This window comes from Elephantulus edwardii, unplaced genomic scaffold (genome assembly GCF_000299155.1).
Source record: "Elephantulus edwardii isolate Elephantulus edwardi_28Jun2011 unplaced genomic scaffold, EleEdw1.0 scaffold00398, whole genome shotgun sequence".
NCBI lineage: Eukaryota > Metazoa > Chordata > Mammalia > Macroscelidea > Macroscelididae > Elephantulus > Elephantulus edwardii.
In genome coordinates, this window is record NW_006400148.1 from 816,341 (window position 1) to 835,624 (window position 19,284).

The following is a 19,284-nucleotide window of genomic DNA, read 5'->3' on the forward strand; positions in this document are numbered from 1 at the left end:
TGTTGTTGTTATGTGATGTCAAGCCAACTGTAACTCAAAGCAACCCAATGTGCAATAGCTCTGAAACCTGTACTATGCTGAGGCAATCATACTGCCGCTGATACACCTACATCCATTACCCCAGTTACTGTGTCAATTCATCTCATCCAGATTCTCTCTCCCATGCATTGTCTTCCCCCCTTCCAAACATGATATCTTCCTCCAAGGATAATCCCTCCTGGCAACAGGCTTAAAGTATGTGAGATGGAGCTTCAAAATCCTTGCTCTAAGGAGCAAGTTAGTTTCACCCTCTCTAGGATTAACCTGGTTGTTTTCTTGGAAGTCCATGTTATGTTCACTGCTCTTCTCCAGCACTGAATTCAAAGGAATCTAACTCTTCTTTTGTCACCCCCAGTCAGTGCAAAGCTCTGTGATGCAAAGCAAGTAATTAAAGACTATAGCTTAGATCATTCGCACCTTAATCTCTTGATTGAAAATGTTGTTCTTTAGTACTCTGGGGAGGTCCCTGACAGCAGATTTTCCCAATGCAGTATGTCCTTGGATTTCCTGTCTGCTGGTACCCGTAGTGTTGACTGTTGACCCAAGCAGGCTGAAATTGTTAATATAAATTTCTTCTCCATGTATAATGGTTCAGTCAATTAGCCCACTGGTGAGAATCTTTGTTTTCTTGGTGTTGAACTTCAATCCACACTGCACATTGAATGAACAATAAATACACGACATACTCTCAAAGTCTGCATGTAAATTGGTGGTCAATAAATGTTAAATAATTACCACGTATTTTAAAATTTTTCCTGAAGTAAAATTCTGAAAAATGAGGGGAAAAAATAACAGTCTTAACAGAAATAAAAATAATTAAAGGACACAGATACATTACTTCTAGTATAACAAAGAATTATTTTAATATTGAAAATTAATAAATATTTCTATACTGCTATAAGAACAACTTGTTTCTACTTCCATTTACCCATATTAATTTAAAACACAAAATATTAACAAATATTTCATTATTAACATTGAGATGAAAACTACTTACATATGCATTAATACCAAAACATAAACAAATAAATTGTGTTTTCAATCAATTTTCATTTTCCTGTAGGTGTTCATCATAGTATTTTATATTATATTCTTCTGCCTCTGTTCTGCTGTCTAACTTTTAACCAACTACTGCTCCATAATACCATCTGCAGAGTATGGAAAAAAATATGAAGTTAAAAGTAAAGTCAATCGACTAGATAAAAAATAACTCTGTTAAAGGAAATACGATTAATCAATTTAACATTGATTTCAAAATTGCAATGACAATGAATGATGGGATGATATGAAATAAATAATGCTCTACAAATCCATACTTATGAAAATGAAAAAAAAATGAAAGGAGTTATAAACACCAAGAAAAGGGGGAAGGATGCCTTTAAAATTTTCTTATATAAAAAAAGCTTCAATATATTTTTATTACTGTTATGTAACTAAATGACATAAAAACAAATGAGTTCATTTTAATGAAAAAAATATTTACCAAAAACACCTGTATTTGAAACCTTGACCAAGAAAAGGTAACATACACAAAACTTAAAAAGTTTCTAAATCTGTCTTTCACTTAAACTAACTTCTAGAAAAATTTGCTCTCTGTAAGCTATCATATCTTCTACATCTTTGTAACTAAGCATTTCTTCAATGGATAACAAATGATAGCCATTAAGGTTGAATGTTGATTTGTTCATTATAGCATTCAACATTGTTAAGGATGTTTGAACAGAATCACTCAGAGAAGAACAGACTGGGAAAATGCGTGCTGTCCACAGACTTAAACATGTCGCATTTCCAGAGAATAGATCCTCTGTTACTTTAAGATTCCAAATATCTAAGCATGACAAGAAAGACATTCCAAAGAACTGAAGTAATTTTATATGTGACAATGTTTTAACATTCTTTTTTAAGTTGTCTTGCACTCCAAATGCCATAGTTGAATAGTTTATGTGTCCATTTATCTTTAAACTTAAAGAGCACACAAAAGAATATGCAGGCACGACAATGTTTGTCATAATATAACAACCACTGATTATGCAGTTTTCCCCAACTGAAACATCGGAGCCCAATCTGGAATATTCCACAACTGAGCCAGGTGACACAGAACATCTTGGCTTCAATATACTTTGAATGACACAGGGTGATCTACCAAAGCATTGTGGCATGGTTGGAAAGATGCTAGAAGCTAAAAATTGCAAGCCAAGTTCTGACTTCAAATTGCTATCAGATGTCAAATGAAACAAATACTCTTCAGTTGTTCCAATGTGATAAAATTTGGAGTTATTAAGAACAATGACATTTAATGATGTTCCTTTAAGAAGATTAAATATTCTCTGCCGCATATCTACTAACTCTGACTCTTCCTTGGTGACATTTGTTGTGTTTCTGGTGTACTCCACAGTTGCTCCAGGTCCCAAAGCCTGCAGAAAGTCTCCATATGCATCTATTTCACAGTTTATTGTGCCTTCTTTTTCATAAAAAGCAAGCAACTTTTTCACTGATTCATGATCCATGTAAAACAGGCTATCTGTGTAGACATACTCTGTGTTTAGTTCAACTGAAGTAGGGTTATCCCCAACAGAATTCTGCTGAGAAAAACTTTTGGTTTTAAACACAGCATCACATTGGTACATCATTTCTACACTGGGTTTATGAAGAAAACGATAGCAAGACCTGAATTCAAGGTCTTTATGTTCTGAATCATTAGAAGGTTCTAAGACAAATACTCCATGGGTGGTACCTACAGTCAAACTGGAAGGATGAGCTAACGCAGTAAAGCCAGACTTGTCAAACCTAATGAACTCAGATTCTTCAATACTATAAAGTTCAATATCATCTGCACAGGTAACCAGAACCCCAGGATTCATATGTGAGGGAAAATCAATGTACATGGCTAGTTTTAATTCTAACATCTGATAAATGGGACTACCAAGAGGCAAAGCAGTGAAAATTTTCCCCAGAGCACTTGCATTAGGAAGGCGTTGACTGTAGCCACCTATAAAATGGAACAAACAAAATTACTATTTAAAAATGTATTACCATTCATAAAAATTTTAAAAATCTAGGGACATTAAATATGATTAAAATATCTATAAAGATAGAATATGTATAATATATCTCAGGAGAAAATAATAAGTTCCAGATTGTAAAGTCAAAAGACTATTCTTCCATCATGTGAAATAATGAGAGAGATTCTAGATTAGGAAACACAATATATGTTACACAGAGCCTTTGAAATGCTTCAAATCAAATGTAACTTGTTAAAAAAAAAGAGGAAGGACTAAAATATGATCTGCCTCTAGAAACTCTATGAGCATAGAGAAACAATGAAAGTTATACAAGTGTTCATGTCTTTCATTCATAGGGTTGCTATGAGTCATCTACGACTTGACGGCACTTAACAACAACAACATCCAAATTTTAAATATTAAGTTCCACTACCAACTCTCTGATGCATAACAAGCGACTGCAAATACCATGGCCTGTATCAGGCGCACCTTAGTCTCCAGAGAGACACTGTTGCTCCTGAGGACCTTTGAGAGGTCCCTAACAGCAGATTTTCCAAACGTGATACGCTTTAATCGTTTGTTATGCATCAGAGAGTTGGGCAATGAGTAGGGAGGAAGAAGGAGAGTGGATGCTTTTGAGCTGTGGTGCTGGAGAAGGGTACTGAATGTACCATGGACTGCCAGGAAAACAAACAGATTCATCTTGGAGAGGATTAAACCAAGCTACTCCTTGGAGGCAAGGATTCTGGGGCTTCGTCTGACATACTTTGGACATGTTGCCAGGAGGGACGTGTCCTTGGAGAGGGACATCATGCTTGGGAGGGTGGAGGGACAGCGCAGGAGGGGAAGACCCTCTATGAGATGGATTGATTCGGTGACTGGGGTAATCGGGATGGGTGTATCAGAGGTGGTGCAGCTGGCGCAGGATAGAGCAGGGTTTGGGGCTGTTGTGCATAGGGTCGCTATGAGTCGGAAACGACTCGATGGCACATAACAACAACAACAACAACAACAAAGTTCCACTATATTTAAATATCTACATTAAGGATCCATTTCAAAGGAAAGTTGTTACAAAATCTGACATATCATTAAAAAATATATATATCTCTATTAAACAGTAATTTCCAGACACAGTTTTACATCAAATTACTACATAAACACAGTTGAGGCATTTTAAACTTGTGGTTGTTTCTAATTTAGACAACCCTCCTTCCTTTTACTGAGTCTAATAGCAGTGAATTTTTTAAAAAAATGTTTCTCTTAAATACATTAAATCATTAAATGTCTTAAATCATTTAATGTAATAATTTATAATGAGAAGCAAACTAACATGGTAAAAAGAATCAGACAAAAATGAGTCAAAATAGTTTACCCTGTTTTAGCCATTTATATTTTATTAAGTTCCTTGCCCACTAAATCTCAGTTGACAGATCAATAAATGTAGAATAAATAAGGAACTAAGCATGTTCTATTTGATTGCCGTTCGGTGCAAGCGAGTTGAATATGACTCATTACGATCTTAGGAACAAAAGATCTGAACACTGTCCACTGTGCTATCCTCATTATTTCTGACATATTAGAGCCCACTGTAGCAGTTACTGTTGCAATATTATTATATTTATAAAGGAAAGTCAATAATAATATCTTATGCTTCTGTTTTGAAAAACTAGTCTATGGTAAAGTTTGTTGTTGTTGTTAAGTGCCATAGAGTTGTAGGCAACTCATAGTGACCCTTTGAAAGAAAGACCTAAACACCTGGAAAATTTTCATCCTTTCTCCAGGTTCATAGCATTTCTGGAGGCAAGCTGTATCAGAAGTGGATGCCACCCCTGCTTCCAAGCTTGTTTTAATTGGGGAGCTCCATCAAACACTGTCAACCATGGTGAACATTATCACATTTGAAACATCAGTGCCTCAGTATTTAGCTTCACAGCAACCACAAGTTACCTCTGTAGATGGTAAAGTTTAGCACTAGAAATATTTTATCTAGCTCTGGTAGCTTAGTGGTAAAGAGATGAGCTGTCAGTCCACACACTGTTAAATATACCAGCTGTTCTGTGGCAGAATGATGTGCAATCTGCTCATGTCATAGTTTGCCTCTGAAAACATAAGAGGGTCAGCCATGAGTCAATTCTGACTCGATGGTACATAACAACAATAGCAACAATATATATTCTATTATATCCAATATAAATTCTGCTAATTTGATGGAAATATTTTTTCTGAAGAACAGCTATACACATTTGTTTTTCTTACTCTTTACTTAATCTTAAGCCAAAAATTTCAATAACTTATTTTGACATTATCTTTATAAAGCAGCATTACTCTGTAAAAATATAAATTGTAAGAATTGGAACATGCCCTGGAAGCCATGCTGCCCTGGACTAAATTGGACTGTGAAAAAATTTCATGAGGTCCTAGTATATAGAAAAAAATAAAAGATTTTCATAAAACCAGTTTTTCATACAAATAAATTTGGTTAATTTATTTCATTTGAAAGATTAATTGATATTAAAGCTTTCCCATGCTTTTGTTTTAAAATGTCCTTTACTGTGTATGTTTTCCATGTACATATTTACTTGTCAATCTATGTTTGTCAACATCTTTTCTTTTTAAGTCTTTAAGGAAATATAGCCTTTGGACTATGAGTAATAGGGAAAATAAATGAAGGCAGGTTTTGGCAAATGTTTGCATCAAAGAGGTAAATACTCCTCTTTCCAACAAGAATGACTGTGAAGTAGTCCCAATAAGTTTTTGTAACATATGAAAAGCAACTTACATTACAAAGTTGATGACGCATTTAATCTATAATTGAAAAAGGGTATTTAAACTTTGTGAATAACAGTACGGTTCTTACAACTTAAATATAACAAGAACAGGATAACAATTATTTTCAAAGCAGAATAACTTAAACGGCTAAAGGAAAAAAAGAAAAGTCTCTAGGGTATCAACGGTAAAATACTAAAGAGAAATTGTAAATTAGTGAAGAATAACTTTACCAGAGTGAATAAGTAGGATGGTAAAGGATTTCCATTTATCTCCATACAGCTTTTCCAAGCACCGAAGAGCACAAAGTGTTGATCCACCATTTCCTTAAAAATGAAGTTTAAAAGCTCAATTTATATTATAGTACCTTACTGAAAACTGGAAATTACTATATTTGGGCTTTCTAACTTCAGGTATGTTCCTTTTGATTATCCTTAAGTAGAAAGAAAGACAACAAAGATAAAGCCAAAGACGCCATTGAACATTAAACACTTATCTCATTGAAAAGAAACCAACAGTTAATTAATTAAAACCAAAAATCATTCTGAAGTAATAAATGATAAGCTGACGTTCTCCTGAGAATCAGAATTTTAAAATGATAAATTTGTAACCATTTGCAAACATAAGCTTGTATATGGAGTTACAGAATACAAACACCCATTTAAATAATTCTCCCATATGATACAAGCATATATTTCATTTGGAAATTATTCTAAAAAAGTTTTGCAAAATTTCATTTCCCCAGAAAGACTTTAAAACTATCTATGACTACTTAATTTCAATGAATTATTCAAAGGTATGTTTCTTATCTATATGATGGGAATGGTAAGTATTGAGCTTATAGCTATGAGAATTCAAACAATGTTCCATAGTAAGATTAAAACTAAGATAAATTTAACACCCCTTGGATCAAGGAGCTTCAGGTTTAAATATATGGAAAATATTCCTCAGTGAAAATATCATTAATTTTATTTGCAATGAAAGATCAAATTACAAAGTTTACCTAAAGAAGGTTTTTAAGTAAACAGTCTATGACATTTAAATCATTAATTACATTGTACTCTACATTATAGTACTAAAAGGCCAAGTTTATATATTTCCGCATTTTCTCCCTTCGTGTACACTTCTTAAAAAAAATTGAAGTGGGACCTTAAGAGCCATAAGGTCCAAACCACAAAAATTAATAAATTATCTTTTCAATAACATTCTTGAAATTCAGTCTAAAGAGTCAATTTAAATTTAAATTCAAAGGATATAAAAGGATACACCCCTTATGATTAATTGTAAGCCACTGAAAGGCTTTTCTTCAACAATCATTCTGCCCCAAATCTATTATAAAGTTGACCATAAAATGCATACCAACTTTGACGCCAGCAGTATCTACAAAAACATGATATTGAACTCCAAGGGGTAACTCTTTTCTTTTTAGCTTTGTTGAGAGCTGTTGCTTATATGCAAGTTCTTGTTTTTCATCAGCTGCTGTTATTGCAACAATGTCCCAGAATTCCCCAGCTGTCACAGTTTTGCCTAATTGGAAAAAAAAAGATACTATATTATCATAAATCTACTCACATTCTTTAGGTATGAAGTAAAGATGGTCCAGTCCTTGGAAAAGGACAGGGTCTGCAAGAGAAAGGAGGACTCTTAACAAGACACAGTGACTAGAACAATGTGCTTAAACATATCAGAGACTGTTAAGATGGTACAGAACTGGGCATGATTTCATTCTTTTGTACATAGGTTCGTTACAAGTCAGAATAAATTAGCATCTAATGCTAGGTGTTAAAAAAAATTGCCAGTGGGTGACTCTTAAGGACATTATGCTGAGTAAAATATCTCAGTCACAAAAGGACAAACACTGTGTGGTGCCCCTGTTGTAGAAAGTGACTGACATCAGGGTTGGGGTAAGACTGAGAAAAATTGGATAGATTATGTATACTGAATTGAAACATGAGAGAGAGAACAGCTTAAAAGTGATATATGATAGCATACTATGATTATCACAGGAATTCAGAATTAAGGTTGCATAGGGGAGTGCATTTGGGGTAGGGGGTGGGCAGGGTCGGGGTCAGGGGGATTGTATACCAATGAAGAAGTTTATCTTTTGCTTTTCAAAGAGAGGAGTGAACTGGGGGGGAAGGGAGGTAAAGAAAAAAGTGCAACAATGAATGAATGAAAATCCAAAATCTCTGTAAATGTTCATTAAAATTAATAAAATAATTATCTTTAAAAAATTGCCTGTATGGGAAAGAGGAGAAACAGGAAATATTTTGTATTATCTTCATAGCTATATCATTTACTTTTGTGAATTTAGTAATGATTAATAGTATGATTATTCATTGTCTAGCTCTCAGATGCATAGCAAGTGATCAGAAAGGCTCTGTCTTGAAACAGATAGATACACCTTGGTCTTCAAAATTATATCATTGCTCTTCACTAATTTGGAGAGGCCCCTAGCTGCATCTTTTCCCAATGCAATGCATCTCCTTATTTCCTGACTGCTATTACCAAGCGTATTAATTGTGATCCAAGTAAAATGAAACTGTTGAGCTTCAATCTCCTCTCCATCCATTATGACATTGCCAGATGGTCCAGTGCTAAGAACCTTTGTTTTCTTGTGATTGAGATGCAATCCATACCAAAAGCTACATTCCTTGATCTTTTGTCACAAGTGCTTCAAATCCTCCTCACTTTCTGTAAGAAAAGTTGTGTCATCTGCATCACACAGGTTACTGATGAGTCTCCCTCCAATTTTAATGCTACAGTCTAGCTTCTCAAATAATTCGCTCAGCATACAGACTGAATAGGTATGGAAAGAGAACACAACCCTGACACATTACATTCTAAATTTTAAAACATGCACTGCTCCCCCTGCTCTTTCTGCACAACACCCTCTTAGTCCAGATATAGGCTCTGCATGAGCATAATTAAGTGCTCTGGGACTCCATTCTTCCCAATGTCATCCACAATTTGTTACGATCCACACAGTCAAATGCCTTTATCAATAGATGCCTTTAGTCAATAAAGCACAAACAGATATTCTCTGGTATTCTTGTTATGTATCTGAGAGCTGGACAATGAATTAAGATGAATAAATGAATAATGAATAAAGAAAAAGAACTGATGCCTTTGAGCTATGGTGCTGGAGAAGAGCACTGAACTCTTCCATAGGACTATGGACTGCCAAAAGAACAAAGAGGTATGTTTTGAAGAGGGTACAGCTAGAGTGCTCTTTGGAGGCAAGAATGATAAAGCTTCACTTCACACACTTTGGGCATGTTGCTAAGAGGAGCTATTCCTTGAAGAGGGATGAGATGCTGGAAAGGGTGGAGGATCAGCAAAGGAGAGGAAAACAAGGAAGACCTTGACAAGGTAGACTGACATGGTGACTGCTATTATAGGCTCTTGTGTATCCGGAAGTGAGAGGAAGGCACAAAATAGAAAAGGGTTCAGATCTTTTGTTCACAGGGTTGCTATGAGTCATACTTGACTTGATAGAACGTACCAACAAAAGAAGTATGATTAAGGAATCTTTGGGTTGCCTGAGTGGTCAAGCAAAGCACTACTACAAAGAGTGGGCAGTCTGAGTTCTCCAAAAGGTATCTCAGAAGATCAGCCAGGTGATCTCCTTCCAAAAGATTATAATCCTGAGAATCTTATGAAGCACATCTAGTAAACAAGGGTTATTATATTCAGAATTGAATGTGTTCCCAAAATGATTTGACCCTATTGTTTACTTCAGTTTGAATACACACAATAATGAGTGTCAGTGAGGGAAATGTCAATCTCCTTTCTTAATATTAAAGACACTGAAGATCATATGGAACTAAATTCTACTCTGATAGGCATGAATTTCTAGCAAATAAGTTTAAGAGTGATTAAAATAGTTTTCAAAGGGATTATGTTGTTGTTGTTATGTGCCATCAAGTCGCTTCTGACTTATAGCGACCCTATGCACAACAGCCCTAAACCCTGCTCTATCCTGCGCCAACCGCACCGCCTCTGACACACCCATCCCGATTACCCCAGTCACCGAATCAATCCATCTCATAGAGGGTCTTCCCCTCCTGCGTTGTCCCTCCACCCTCCCAAGCATGATGTCCCTCTCCAAGGACCCGTCCCTCCTGGCAACATGTCCAAAGTATGTCAGACGAAGCCCCAGAATCCTTGCCTCCAAGGAGTAGCTTGGTTTAATCCTCTCCAAGATAAATCTGTTTGTTTTCCTGGCAGTCCAGGGTACATTCAGTACCCTTCTCCAGCACCACAGCTCAAAAGCATCCACTCTCCTTCTGTCCTCCCTAGTCATTGTCCAACTCTCTGATGCATAACAAGCGATTGCAAATACCATGGCCTGTATCAGGCGCACCTTAGTCTCTAAACTGACATCATTGCTCTTTAGAGAGGTCCCTAACAGCAGACTTTCCCATCGCGATACGCTTTTTGATTTCCTGACTGCTGGTGCCAAGAGTGTTGACTGTGGAGCCGAGCAAACTGAAGCTGTGAACAATCTCAATCTCTTCGTCATCCATCCTGATGCTGCCAATTGGTCCAGTGGTGAGAACCTTTGTCTTCTTGACATTGAGCCTCAGTCCATACTGAAGGCTGCAGTCCTTGACCCTTCACAATTTATTTTTTACCTTTGTTTCTTGATTAATGGGGGTACCTTTGACTTACCAATTCTTACTCAATTATTATGGTGGTGTTGTTATGTACATTTGAGTCAATTATTATGGTGATGTGGTTATGTACACTTGAGTTGAAACTGACTCAGCTGACCCTCCAGTGGGCTTTCAGAAGCAGTGAATCATATGTGAGGAGGACAGCCCATTTTCTTCCAGTGAACAGCTGGTCAATATGAACCACATGTCTTTGGGTTGGCAGCACAACTCCTTACTCCTAAGCCAGCAGCTGTTGTTTTAAGTGCTGTTGAGCTGAATACGACTCATAGTGACCTAGGAGTCCTCACACTTCCTGGCACACAAGAGCCCATCACGGCAGTTACCATGTCAATCAACACAGTTGAGGTTCTTCCTCTCCTTTAACCTCTCCACCATTCCAAGCATCATGTCTCTCTTTTAGGAAGAGCCCCTTCTAGTAGCATGCCTCCATTATTCTTGCCTCCAAAGGGCACTCTGGCAGTACCTCTCCAAGGCATATTTGCTTGTTCCCCACAATTCTTGTAACAACGATTAAAAAGAAACAGATAAATGAATTTCTAGTTTTAGAAATAAATTTTCACATGTTCAAGCCTATATTTGTTCATTAACCTTAACCCAAGGTTCCACTTTTCAAGGTTACTGTTAATAAATATAGGTACTTAATTTTGCTAACGTTTTAATCATACATTGCATTATGCAAGTTTAAAAAGGCCGCAAAACTCAAACTCAAGGCCATCAAATTGATTCCTCTGAGTAGATTTCAAAGCTGCAAACTTTTATCTTTCCCTAAATCTCCATTTTTTCCCCCACAGTCACTGGTGGATTCAGACCACAAAAAACCCCTCTCTCTTTGGTTACTGGCACAACAAAGCTGTACCACCAGATCTACAAAGGTTGCACTGCACAAAAAAAAAAAACACCAAAAAACAAATACTAATGGACTCATTCACATGTACTTTTGCTAGACATTTTACTACTCTTGTTGACTGATACACCACATGAATAAGGGTTATTACTTAGCAAAAGTCTTGTCAGTTAGCCAGTAACGGTTTACTGCCTTCCAAATACTGTTATTGATAAGTGCCCTTGATGACTTATAGTAACCCTATGAACGAAAATACCTGAACACTTGTATAACGCTCATCATTTCTTCAAGTTCATAGTTTCTGGAAGTAAGCTATTTTGGAAGTGGATGCCACTCCTACTTCCAAGCCTGTTTTCATAGGGGATCTCCATCAAACACTGTCCACCATGGGTAACCATTATTGTATTCGACACATCAATGTCACAGTGTTTAGTATCACAGCCAACACATGGTACCTCTGTCCAGCAAATGGACAGAGCAGTACTATACCACTTAGAAGAATGACCAAAAATAATTAAAATCAGGCCTGAGGGCAGCAGCTTAAAAGCACCCACCTTTGGCTTGGTAGCATCACTTTCTGTCCACTAGGCCAAGGGCTATCTCTATGTTGTTGTTAAGTGCTGCTGAGTTGTACATTACTCATAGCAAATAAAAGTTGTTTATTTTGTTGATGCAATGACCAATTAAAATATCGAAAGGGCTAATATTACTTCAATATTTTAATTGGTCATTGTATCAACAAAATAAACAACTTTTATTAAGCAGTTGTCAGAGAATTGCATGTAGTATAGCTTTTTTCTTTTTTTTTTTTTAAAGTACTCGGTAACAAATTTCTTTCGTTTTTATGTTGGTAATTCTTCTGCCTTCCTCCATTGGTAAGTGTTTATATTACAGAACTGGGGAAATCGATGGAAAGGCAAAAAAACAGATCAATTTTTAAGAGTCAAGACATCATGCCTCAGAGACAACGAAAATAACGCTTGTAAAATGTTAACCAAATAAATAACCTAATTACTCAAGTTAACAGACTTTTTTTCCTCCTTGCTTCCTGCTTCCTTAGGCAGCCATGGTGGCATAGTCCACAGGAGTAACACTGCTAACACCAAGAAAGCACCTCACTCTAGCCTTCTGAGTTCACCAGGATCAATTCCAGGTGCTTGACAGCCTCAGAAACCCAAAAGAGTGGGCTATGAGAAGGTTCTGGAAATGAGTTTGAGTTCTCCTGCTTCTAAATTTAATTCTCTTTATTCGTAGGAATAAAGTTAATGAAGTAGCAAATATAACATAAAGAAAGTGCATTGAGACGTAAGAACAAGTCACTACTTCTGTGCCAGCGTCCCAGACTCGCAGTTGGCAGGGCAGGAAGTGAAAGTCCAGCAGATCTCCTGCGCATAAGTAACCTCCCTCTCCACTGCCCAGGAAATTTCATGTTACACCTTTGATACCTCTTAGCTCTGAAAACATCCTCAATTTTCGCTGGGTAGATTCTCGCAGAGCTACATCTGCAGGAACCCTTGCGGCTGCCATAGCCCAGTTCTTCCTCTGCCAGGGTGACACTTCCAAGAACCCTGGGCAGCAGTATAGTACGCATGCGCTCTGTAACGTAGCCCGCCCCTTGCTCACGGCTTTCCCCAAGCCCCGCCCCCTAAGTGCGTCCTCACATAGCCACGCCCCCGGAACCTCTAGGAGCGCGGTGGAGCAACCAAGGAGCGCAGTGATGATGTCCAGACCCGTTTCCCTAGCAATGGTCTCAAAAGGAGACGCGAAGTAGCGATTTGTAGGACTCTCCCGAGTCCGGGACCCTTATTCCCGACTCTGAACTCTAATGAACCGGTGAGTGGACTAGGTTGGCAAAATGCTACGCCCACTGGGTAAGGAGATGACTGAAGTGACAACCTAGTTTCTGTTTTCTCTAAAAGCCATTCATTCTCTCTGATGATTTGTTTCAGCCAGGAGAGAAGTTAGTTCCCCAAAACCTCTCCATAGAGATTCCTTCTTGGATCATTTGGAGCCCAGTGCTTCAATCCCTGATTGAAAAGTTATGGTTGTTGTTCTTTGCCATTAAGTCGCCTGTGTCCCTAAGTACAGTAGCTCTGAACCCTGCCTAGTGAGCCAGTCTCACTGACTGGAGAACACCTAATTCCTTTGCCCCAGTTACTACGTCATTTCTTTTCATCCATGGTCTTCCTCTTCTGCGCTGTCCCTCCACACTTTGAAGAATGAAGTCTTTTTTGAAGGACTGGCCCTTCCTGCACACATGCCCAAAACAAGTATGTGAGATGGAGTTCATAATGTGAGCTTCCAAGGAAAACTTGGTTTTCACCCTTTCCAAGACAGACCTATTTGTTCTGCTGTTGGTCCATGGTATGTTCAATACAATTCTCCAACACCACAACTCAAAAGCATCAATTCTTCTCCCATCCTATTCATTGTCCAGCTCTTTGATGCATAGCAAGTAATTTTGAATACCATGGCCTGGATCAGGCACACCTTAGTCTCTAAACTGACATCATTGCTCTTTAGAGAGGTCCCTAACAGCAGACCATGCCAGTGCAATTTGTCTTTTGGTTTCTTGATTATTGGTGCCAAGAATGTTGATTATGGAACCAAGCAAGCTGAAATTGTTAACAGCCTCAATCACTTCTCCATCCATCATAGTGCTGCCAATTGGCCCAGTGGTGAGAATTTTTATCTTCTTGATGTTAAACTTCAATCCATATTGAAGACTACAGTCCTTAACCTTCTGCAGCAAAACTTTAGGTCCTCCTCAGTTTCTGCAAAGAAAGTTGTACCATCTGCTTAACACATGTTGTGGATGAGTCTTCCTCCAATCCTGATGTCGCATTCTTCCTTATTAAGCCCCGCCTCCTAAATTATGTTCCTCATATGGATTGAAAAGGTATGAAGACAGAATGCATCCCTGACACACTCCTTTCCTAATTTTCCTAATTTTGAACCATTCTTTGCTCTGTTCTGACAACTTCTTCCTGGTTCAAGTATAGATTTCACATGAGCACATTTCTGAATAATCTTCAGCAAGATTTTGCTTGTGTGTGATATTGTATGATAATTTCTAAACTCTGTCCGATCACTTTTTTTTGGGGGGGGAGGTGGGGGTGAGATAGGAATAAATATAGATCTCTTCCAGTCAGTTGGCCAGGTAGTTGTCCTCCAGATTTTTTGACAGAACCTGGTGAGCATGTCCAGAACAGACTCTATTTGTTGATATATGCCAGTTGGCATGTTGTCAATTCCCAGGGCCCTTTTTTTTTTTTGCCAGTTCCTTCTTAGCAGCTTGAACTTCCTTCTTTATCACCATTGACTCCTGATCATATGTTGTTTCATGAAATTCTTCTGTGTCATTCAATTCTTTTTGGGACAGTGACTCCATATACTTCTTCCATCTTCTTTTAATGATTCCTAGATCATTTAATATTCTGCCTGTAACATTAAGTATCGCAACTTGAAGCTTGAATTTGTTCTTTAGTTCTTTCAGTTTAACAAATGCAGAACTAGTTTAGCCCTTTTGATTGTCTGACTCTAGCTCTTTGCACATTTAATTGTAATACTTTGCTTTGTCTTCCCATGCTGCCCTTTGAAATCTTCTGTTCAGCTCCTTAAAACTTCTTCGCTTTGGCTTCTCAGCACTCTAATGCAATATTCAGCATCTCATCTGACCACCATCTTGGTCTTTTCTTACTTCTCTGTCTTTGTAATGACCTTTTGCACCCTCATGGATGATATTCTTGATATCCTCCCACAGCTGATCTGGTCTTCGTTAGTTGTTCAGGGCCTCAAACCTCTTCCTGAGATGGTTTTGAAATTCAGGTGGGATATGCTCAAGATCAAATTTTGCTTCCTGTGGATTTAATTTAACCTACTTTAGCTTTAGTTTGACCTGTCACATGAGTAGTTGAGGGTCTGTTCCACGATTAACATCTGGCCTAGTTTTCACAGCTGATCTTTAGCTTCTCCAATGATTTTTTCCAACAGATGTAATTGATGTGATGCCTATGCATACCATCAGGTGAAATCCATGTATATAGTCTATGTTTCTTATAAAAGGTATTTGTAATGGATAAATCATTGATTGTACAAAATCCTGTCTGCAGCCTCATTTCTGTCACCAAGTTCATGTTTCCGACTACGGATCCTTCATCCTTGTTCTCAACTTTTGCATTCCAATCATTCATTAATATTAATGTAGTTTGATTGCATATTTGATCAATTTCTGACTGCAAAAGTTGGTAGAAATATTTTATTTTTTCTTCGTTGGCTTTGGTTTTTGATATATATTTGAATAATAGTGATATTCAATAAACTTCTTGAGTGCTTGTGGATAGTATTATCCTGTCACTCACAACATTGTAGTTCAAGATGAATCTCTATTTTTTTCTATGTTCTTTTTTTAAAATTGGTTTGCTTACAAAGTTCATGTACAGTGTGTTTCACATAATTCTTCACTCGCATTTTGTTTCATACAGTCATTCTTACGCATGCGTTTTATAAAATTAATCGTGATTGGACCTTGCCCATCATTACCCTGTCTTTTCACCCTCTTCTGGGCCTTTCCATTTACTTCTTCTCATTCCGTCCACCCACAAAACTATGTAACCCTGTGGTTTCATCATTACCCTTCCTCAGCCTTCCCCACGTTGAGTTCCCATACATGTTCTAACAGTTATCCATTGTTATAGTAATGGTCTTATGCAGTTCGTCTGTTATTTCACTCAGCATGATATTCTCCTGCCTCTTCCAAGTAGCATAGTATTTTTTGAAATAATTGCTCCTGAATGCAGCATAATATTTCATTATGTCAATGTACCATAATTTCTAAATCCATTCGGTTGTGGTTGGACATTTGGGTTGTTTCCATGTTTTTGTGTTGGTGAATAATGCTGCTATGAACATTAGTGTACAAATCTCCATTTGTGTCGCACTTCTAGTTTTCTTGGGGTTTATTCCTAGTAATGAAATAACTAGGTCATATGGAGTTTCTGTGTTCAACTTTTTGAAGAAATGTCAAACTGTCTTCTGGAGTGATTGCACCATTTTACAATCCTACCAACAGTGTATGAAAGCTCCCACCTCTCCACGTCCTCTCCAACTTTTATTGCTTGGTGCTTTATTGAACTTTGCCACTACCACTGGGGTGAGATGCAATCTCATTGTGGTTTTGATTTGCATCTTTCTTATTGCCAGTGATTGTGAGCATTTCTTTATGTGTCTCTTGACCACCTGAATGTCTTCCTGTGTGAAAAGTCTTTCCCTATCTTTTGATCATTTTGTAATTGAGTTATCAGTCGAAAGGGAACATGTAGTGTTCCCTTGGTTTAAAATTAAGAAAAGTATGTGTCAGGATTGTATCCTCTCTTCATACCTATTCAGTATGTAAACTGAGTAAATGATTCAAGTGTTCCCTTGAGCTCTGGTGGCCTAGTGGCAAGAAGCTGAGTTGCAGTCTTGAAGGCACAGTGTTGGTGGCCACCAGCCACTCCACAGGATGGGCAATCTCCTCCCATGTCTTTAACTGCCTCTAAAAACCTACCGGAGGGTCAGCTATGAGTCTGTTCCGACTCGACGGTACAGTACAACAGTATCCTCTTGCCCTTTTCCCCCAACAGCCTCATTGTCTAAATATAGGTTTTCCTTCAGCATGGTTATGTGCTCTGGAATTCCCATTCTTACCAATGTTAACTATAATTTGTCATGATTCACACATTCAAATACCTTTGCATAGTCAGTAAAGCACAAGTAGACATTCTTCTGGTAGTCTTTGCCTTCAGCTAGGTCCGTCTGATATCAGCAGGTGATATTCCTAGTGTTAAGGCCTTTTAAATCCAGTCTGAACTTCTGGCAGTTCTCTATGTACTATCCTAGCCACTTTTTAATCATCTTCAGTTTATTTTGCTTGCATATGATATTAATAATATTGTTTGATAATTTCCACATTCTGTTAGATCATTTTTCTTGGGAATGGGAACAAATATGGCTGTCTTCCCTTACCATCAGTTGGCCAGGCATTTGCTCTCCAAATTTCCTAGCATAGACTGTTGAGAGTTTCTAGGGTTATATCTGTTAGCTCAAACATGTTACTAGATATCCCTTCAATTCCTGAGGCCTCGTACTGCCATAAAAACAAAGAAAAAGATGGATTGACACAATGATAGTAACAATTGGCTCAAACATGGTAGAGATGGTAGGATGGTACAAAACAGGAAAAGGTTCAGATTTTTTGATCAATATGAGTGGTAGCAGACTTGATAGCACCGACAACAATATATTCTTGTTGAAGAACATTAATAATACAGTAGATAGTTGAGTTGTGAAAACCGTGCTGCAGTCTGGGAGAACATTCACGGCAGAAGCCTCAGGGGAAAAAAATGATATTTTTTGAGGAAGACATGATGCCCTTCTGTTTGGACTAACCCCTTCTGATAACATTCCCAAAGTATGGGAGATGAAATCTTGCCCTCCATTTTTCTAAGGAGCATCCTGGCTGCATTCTTTTTTTCTAAGACAAAGTTGTTTTTTGTTTTAGAAGCACAAAATATAATCAATGTTTTTTTGCCAATAACAATACAAAGACATAAATTTTTCCATCTGTTTTTTTTTCCCCCATCACTCCACTTTTGCATCATGTTGTAGTTGTGGACCGTTGAATGAGAACTGACATGTAGCTGACCCTCCAGCAGGGCAGGTTTCACCGACAGTTAATCACAAGTGAGCATACTGCCTGTCTTTCTCCCTTGAAGCAGCATGCCTTAGGGGTTACAGCACAGCTTCATGCCACAAGGCCAACAGAGCTCCCTTGCATGCATAGGAGGCTGTTGAAAATATGACATGGAACAGGCACAACTTAGTTTTCAAAGTCATATTCTTGCTTTTCAGTCCTTTAAAGAGGTTGCTTACAGCAGATTTTTTCAGTGTCATATGTTGATTTATTTCTTGGCTGCTGCTTCCATGACTGTTGCTTGTGGAGTTAAGTAATCCTTAACAACTTCAATCTTTTACCCATTCTTCATGATGTTATCTATTAGCTCAGATAATTTTTGTTTCCTTAATGTTGAACTATAATCCATTCTCAAATCTATACTCTTTGATCTTTATTAGGTGGTTCAAACCAACTTCAGTTGCTAGAGCAAGGTTGTGTCCTCTGTATCGTGTATGTTAATGAAATTCCCTTCAAATGTGATACCACATTCTTATCATATAGTCCAATTTATTGACATGTTTGCTTAGTTTATGGACACAATAAGAATGGTGAAAGGATATGACCATACAGTAGACTTTTCCTTACCTTAAACCATGTAATATCCCCTTGTTCAATTGAACAGTTGCTTCTTGGTCTATGTACAGGTTACATTTGAGCAAAATGAACTCTTTTGAATGTCCCATTATTCACAATGTCATCCTTAATTCATTGATTCACGAAGCCATATAATTGTGCCTAGTCAGTAAAGTAAGATAAACTTTGTGGTATTCTCTACCCTTTTAATAGAACAAGTTTTTATTATACTACCAAGAAGTTTCTTATTTTTAACCAAAGAACCAGCTATTAGAGAAATTTATCTGTCTCTTTGGCTGTTGTTGGACATTTGAGTTCATTCCATCTCTGTACTAGTCACTTTCAGAAGATAGTTCTAGAAATGGAATATTTGAATCATTAGGTATGTGCATTTTATGGTTTATTTGAAAATTAACTTGTTCTCCACAAAGTTAAAGTGATTATAACAATTTATTCTCCTACTAGCAGTGTCTAAAAGCATGCATATGCTCACTATCCTGGAATTATAATAAAACATTTACTAATATAAAACTTATGAAATTATTTTTGTTTTAATTTGCATATTATTCATTATAATAAATTTTTAGATGTTTTTTTTTACCTCCTTGGAATTTTTCTTTTAGGATTTCTTCCCTACTATCCACTTGCCACATTATTTAAAAATAT

The 19,284-nt window shown here is 37.3% G+C and overlaps 1 protein-coding gene across 1 annotated transcript; it reads right to left on the reverse strand.

Annotated features, from left to right (window-relative positions):
- Positions 1–1,586: 1,586 nt before the first annotated feature.
- On the reverse strand, positions 1,587–12,864 carry FPGT (fucose-1-phosphate guanylyltransferase). Its single transcript, XM_006902369.1, has 4 exons — positions 12,776–12,864; positions 7,167–7,334; positions 6,041–6,133; positions 1,587–3,028 (listed from the first exon to the last, which is right to left on the reverse strand). The coding sequence occupies exons 1-4, from the start codon at positions 12,855–12,857 to the stop codon at positions 1,587–1,589; spliced, it is 1,785 nt and encodes a 594-aa protein (XP_006902431.1). The 5' UTR covers positions 12,858–12,864.
- Positions 12,865–19,284: the final 6,420 nt, after the last annotated feature.

Bases quoted from the DNA above. Each gene is read 5' to 3' on its own strand.
- FPGT (XM_006902369.1), bottom strand. From the start codon at position 12,857: ATGGCAGCCGCAAGGGTTCCTGCAGATGTAGCTCTGCGAGAATCTACC. The intron at 7,335-12,775 runs GTATCAAAGGTG...TTTTCCAATTAG, and splicing joins GATGTTTTCAGAGCTAAGAG to GCAAAACTGTGACAGCTGGG. The intron at 3,029-6,040 runs GTAAAGTTATTC...TCCATTTTATAG, and splicing joins CATCCTACTTATTCACTCTG to GTGGCTACAGTCAACGCCTT.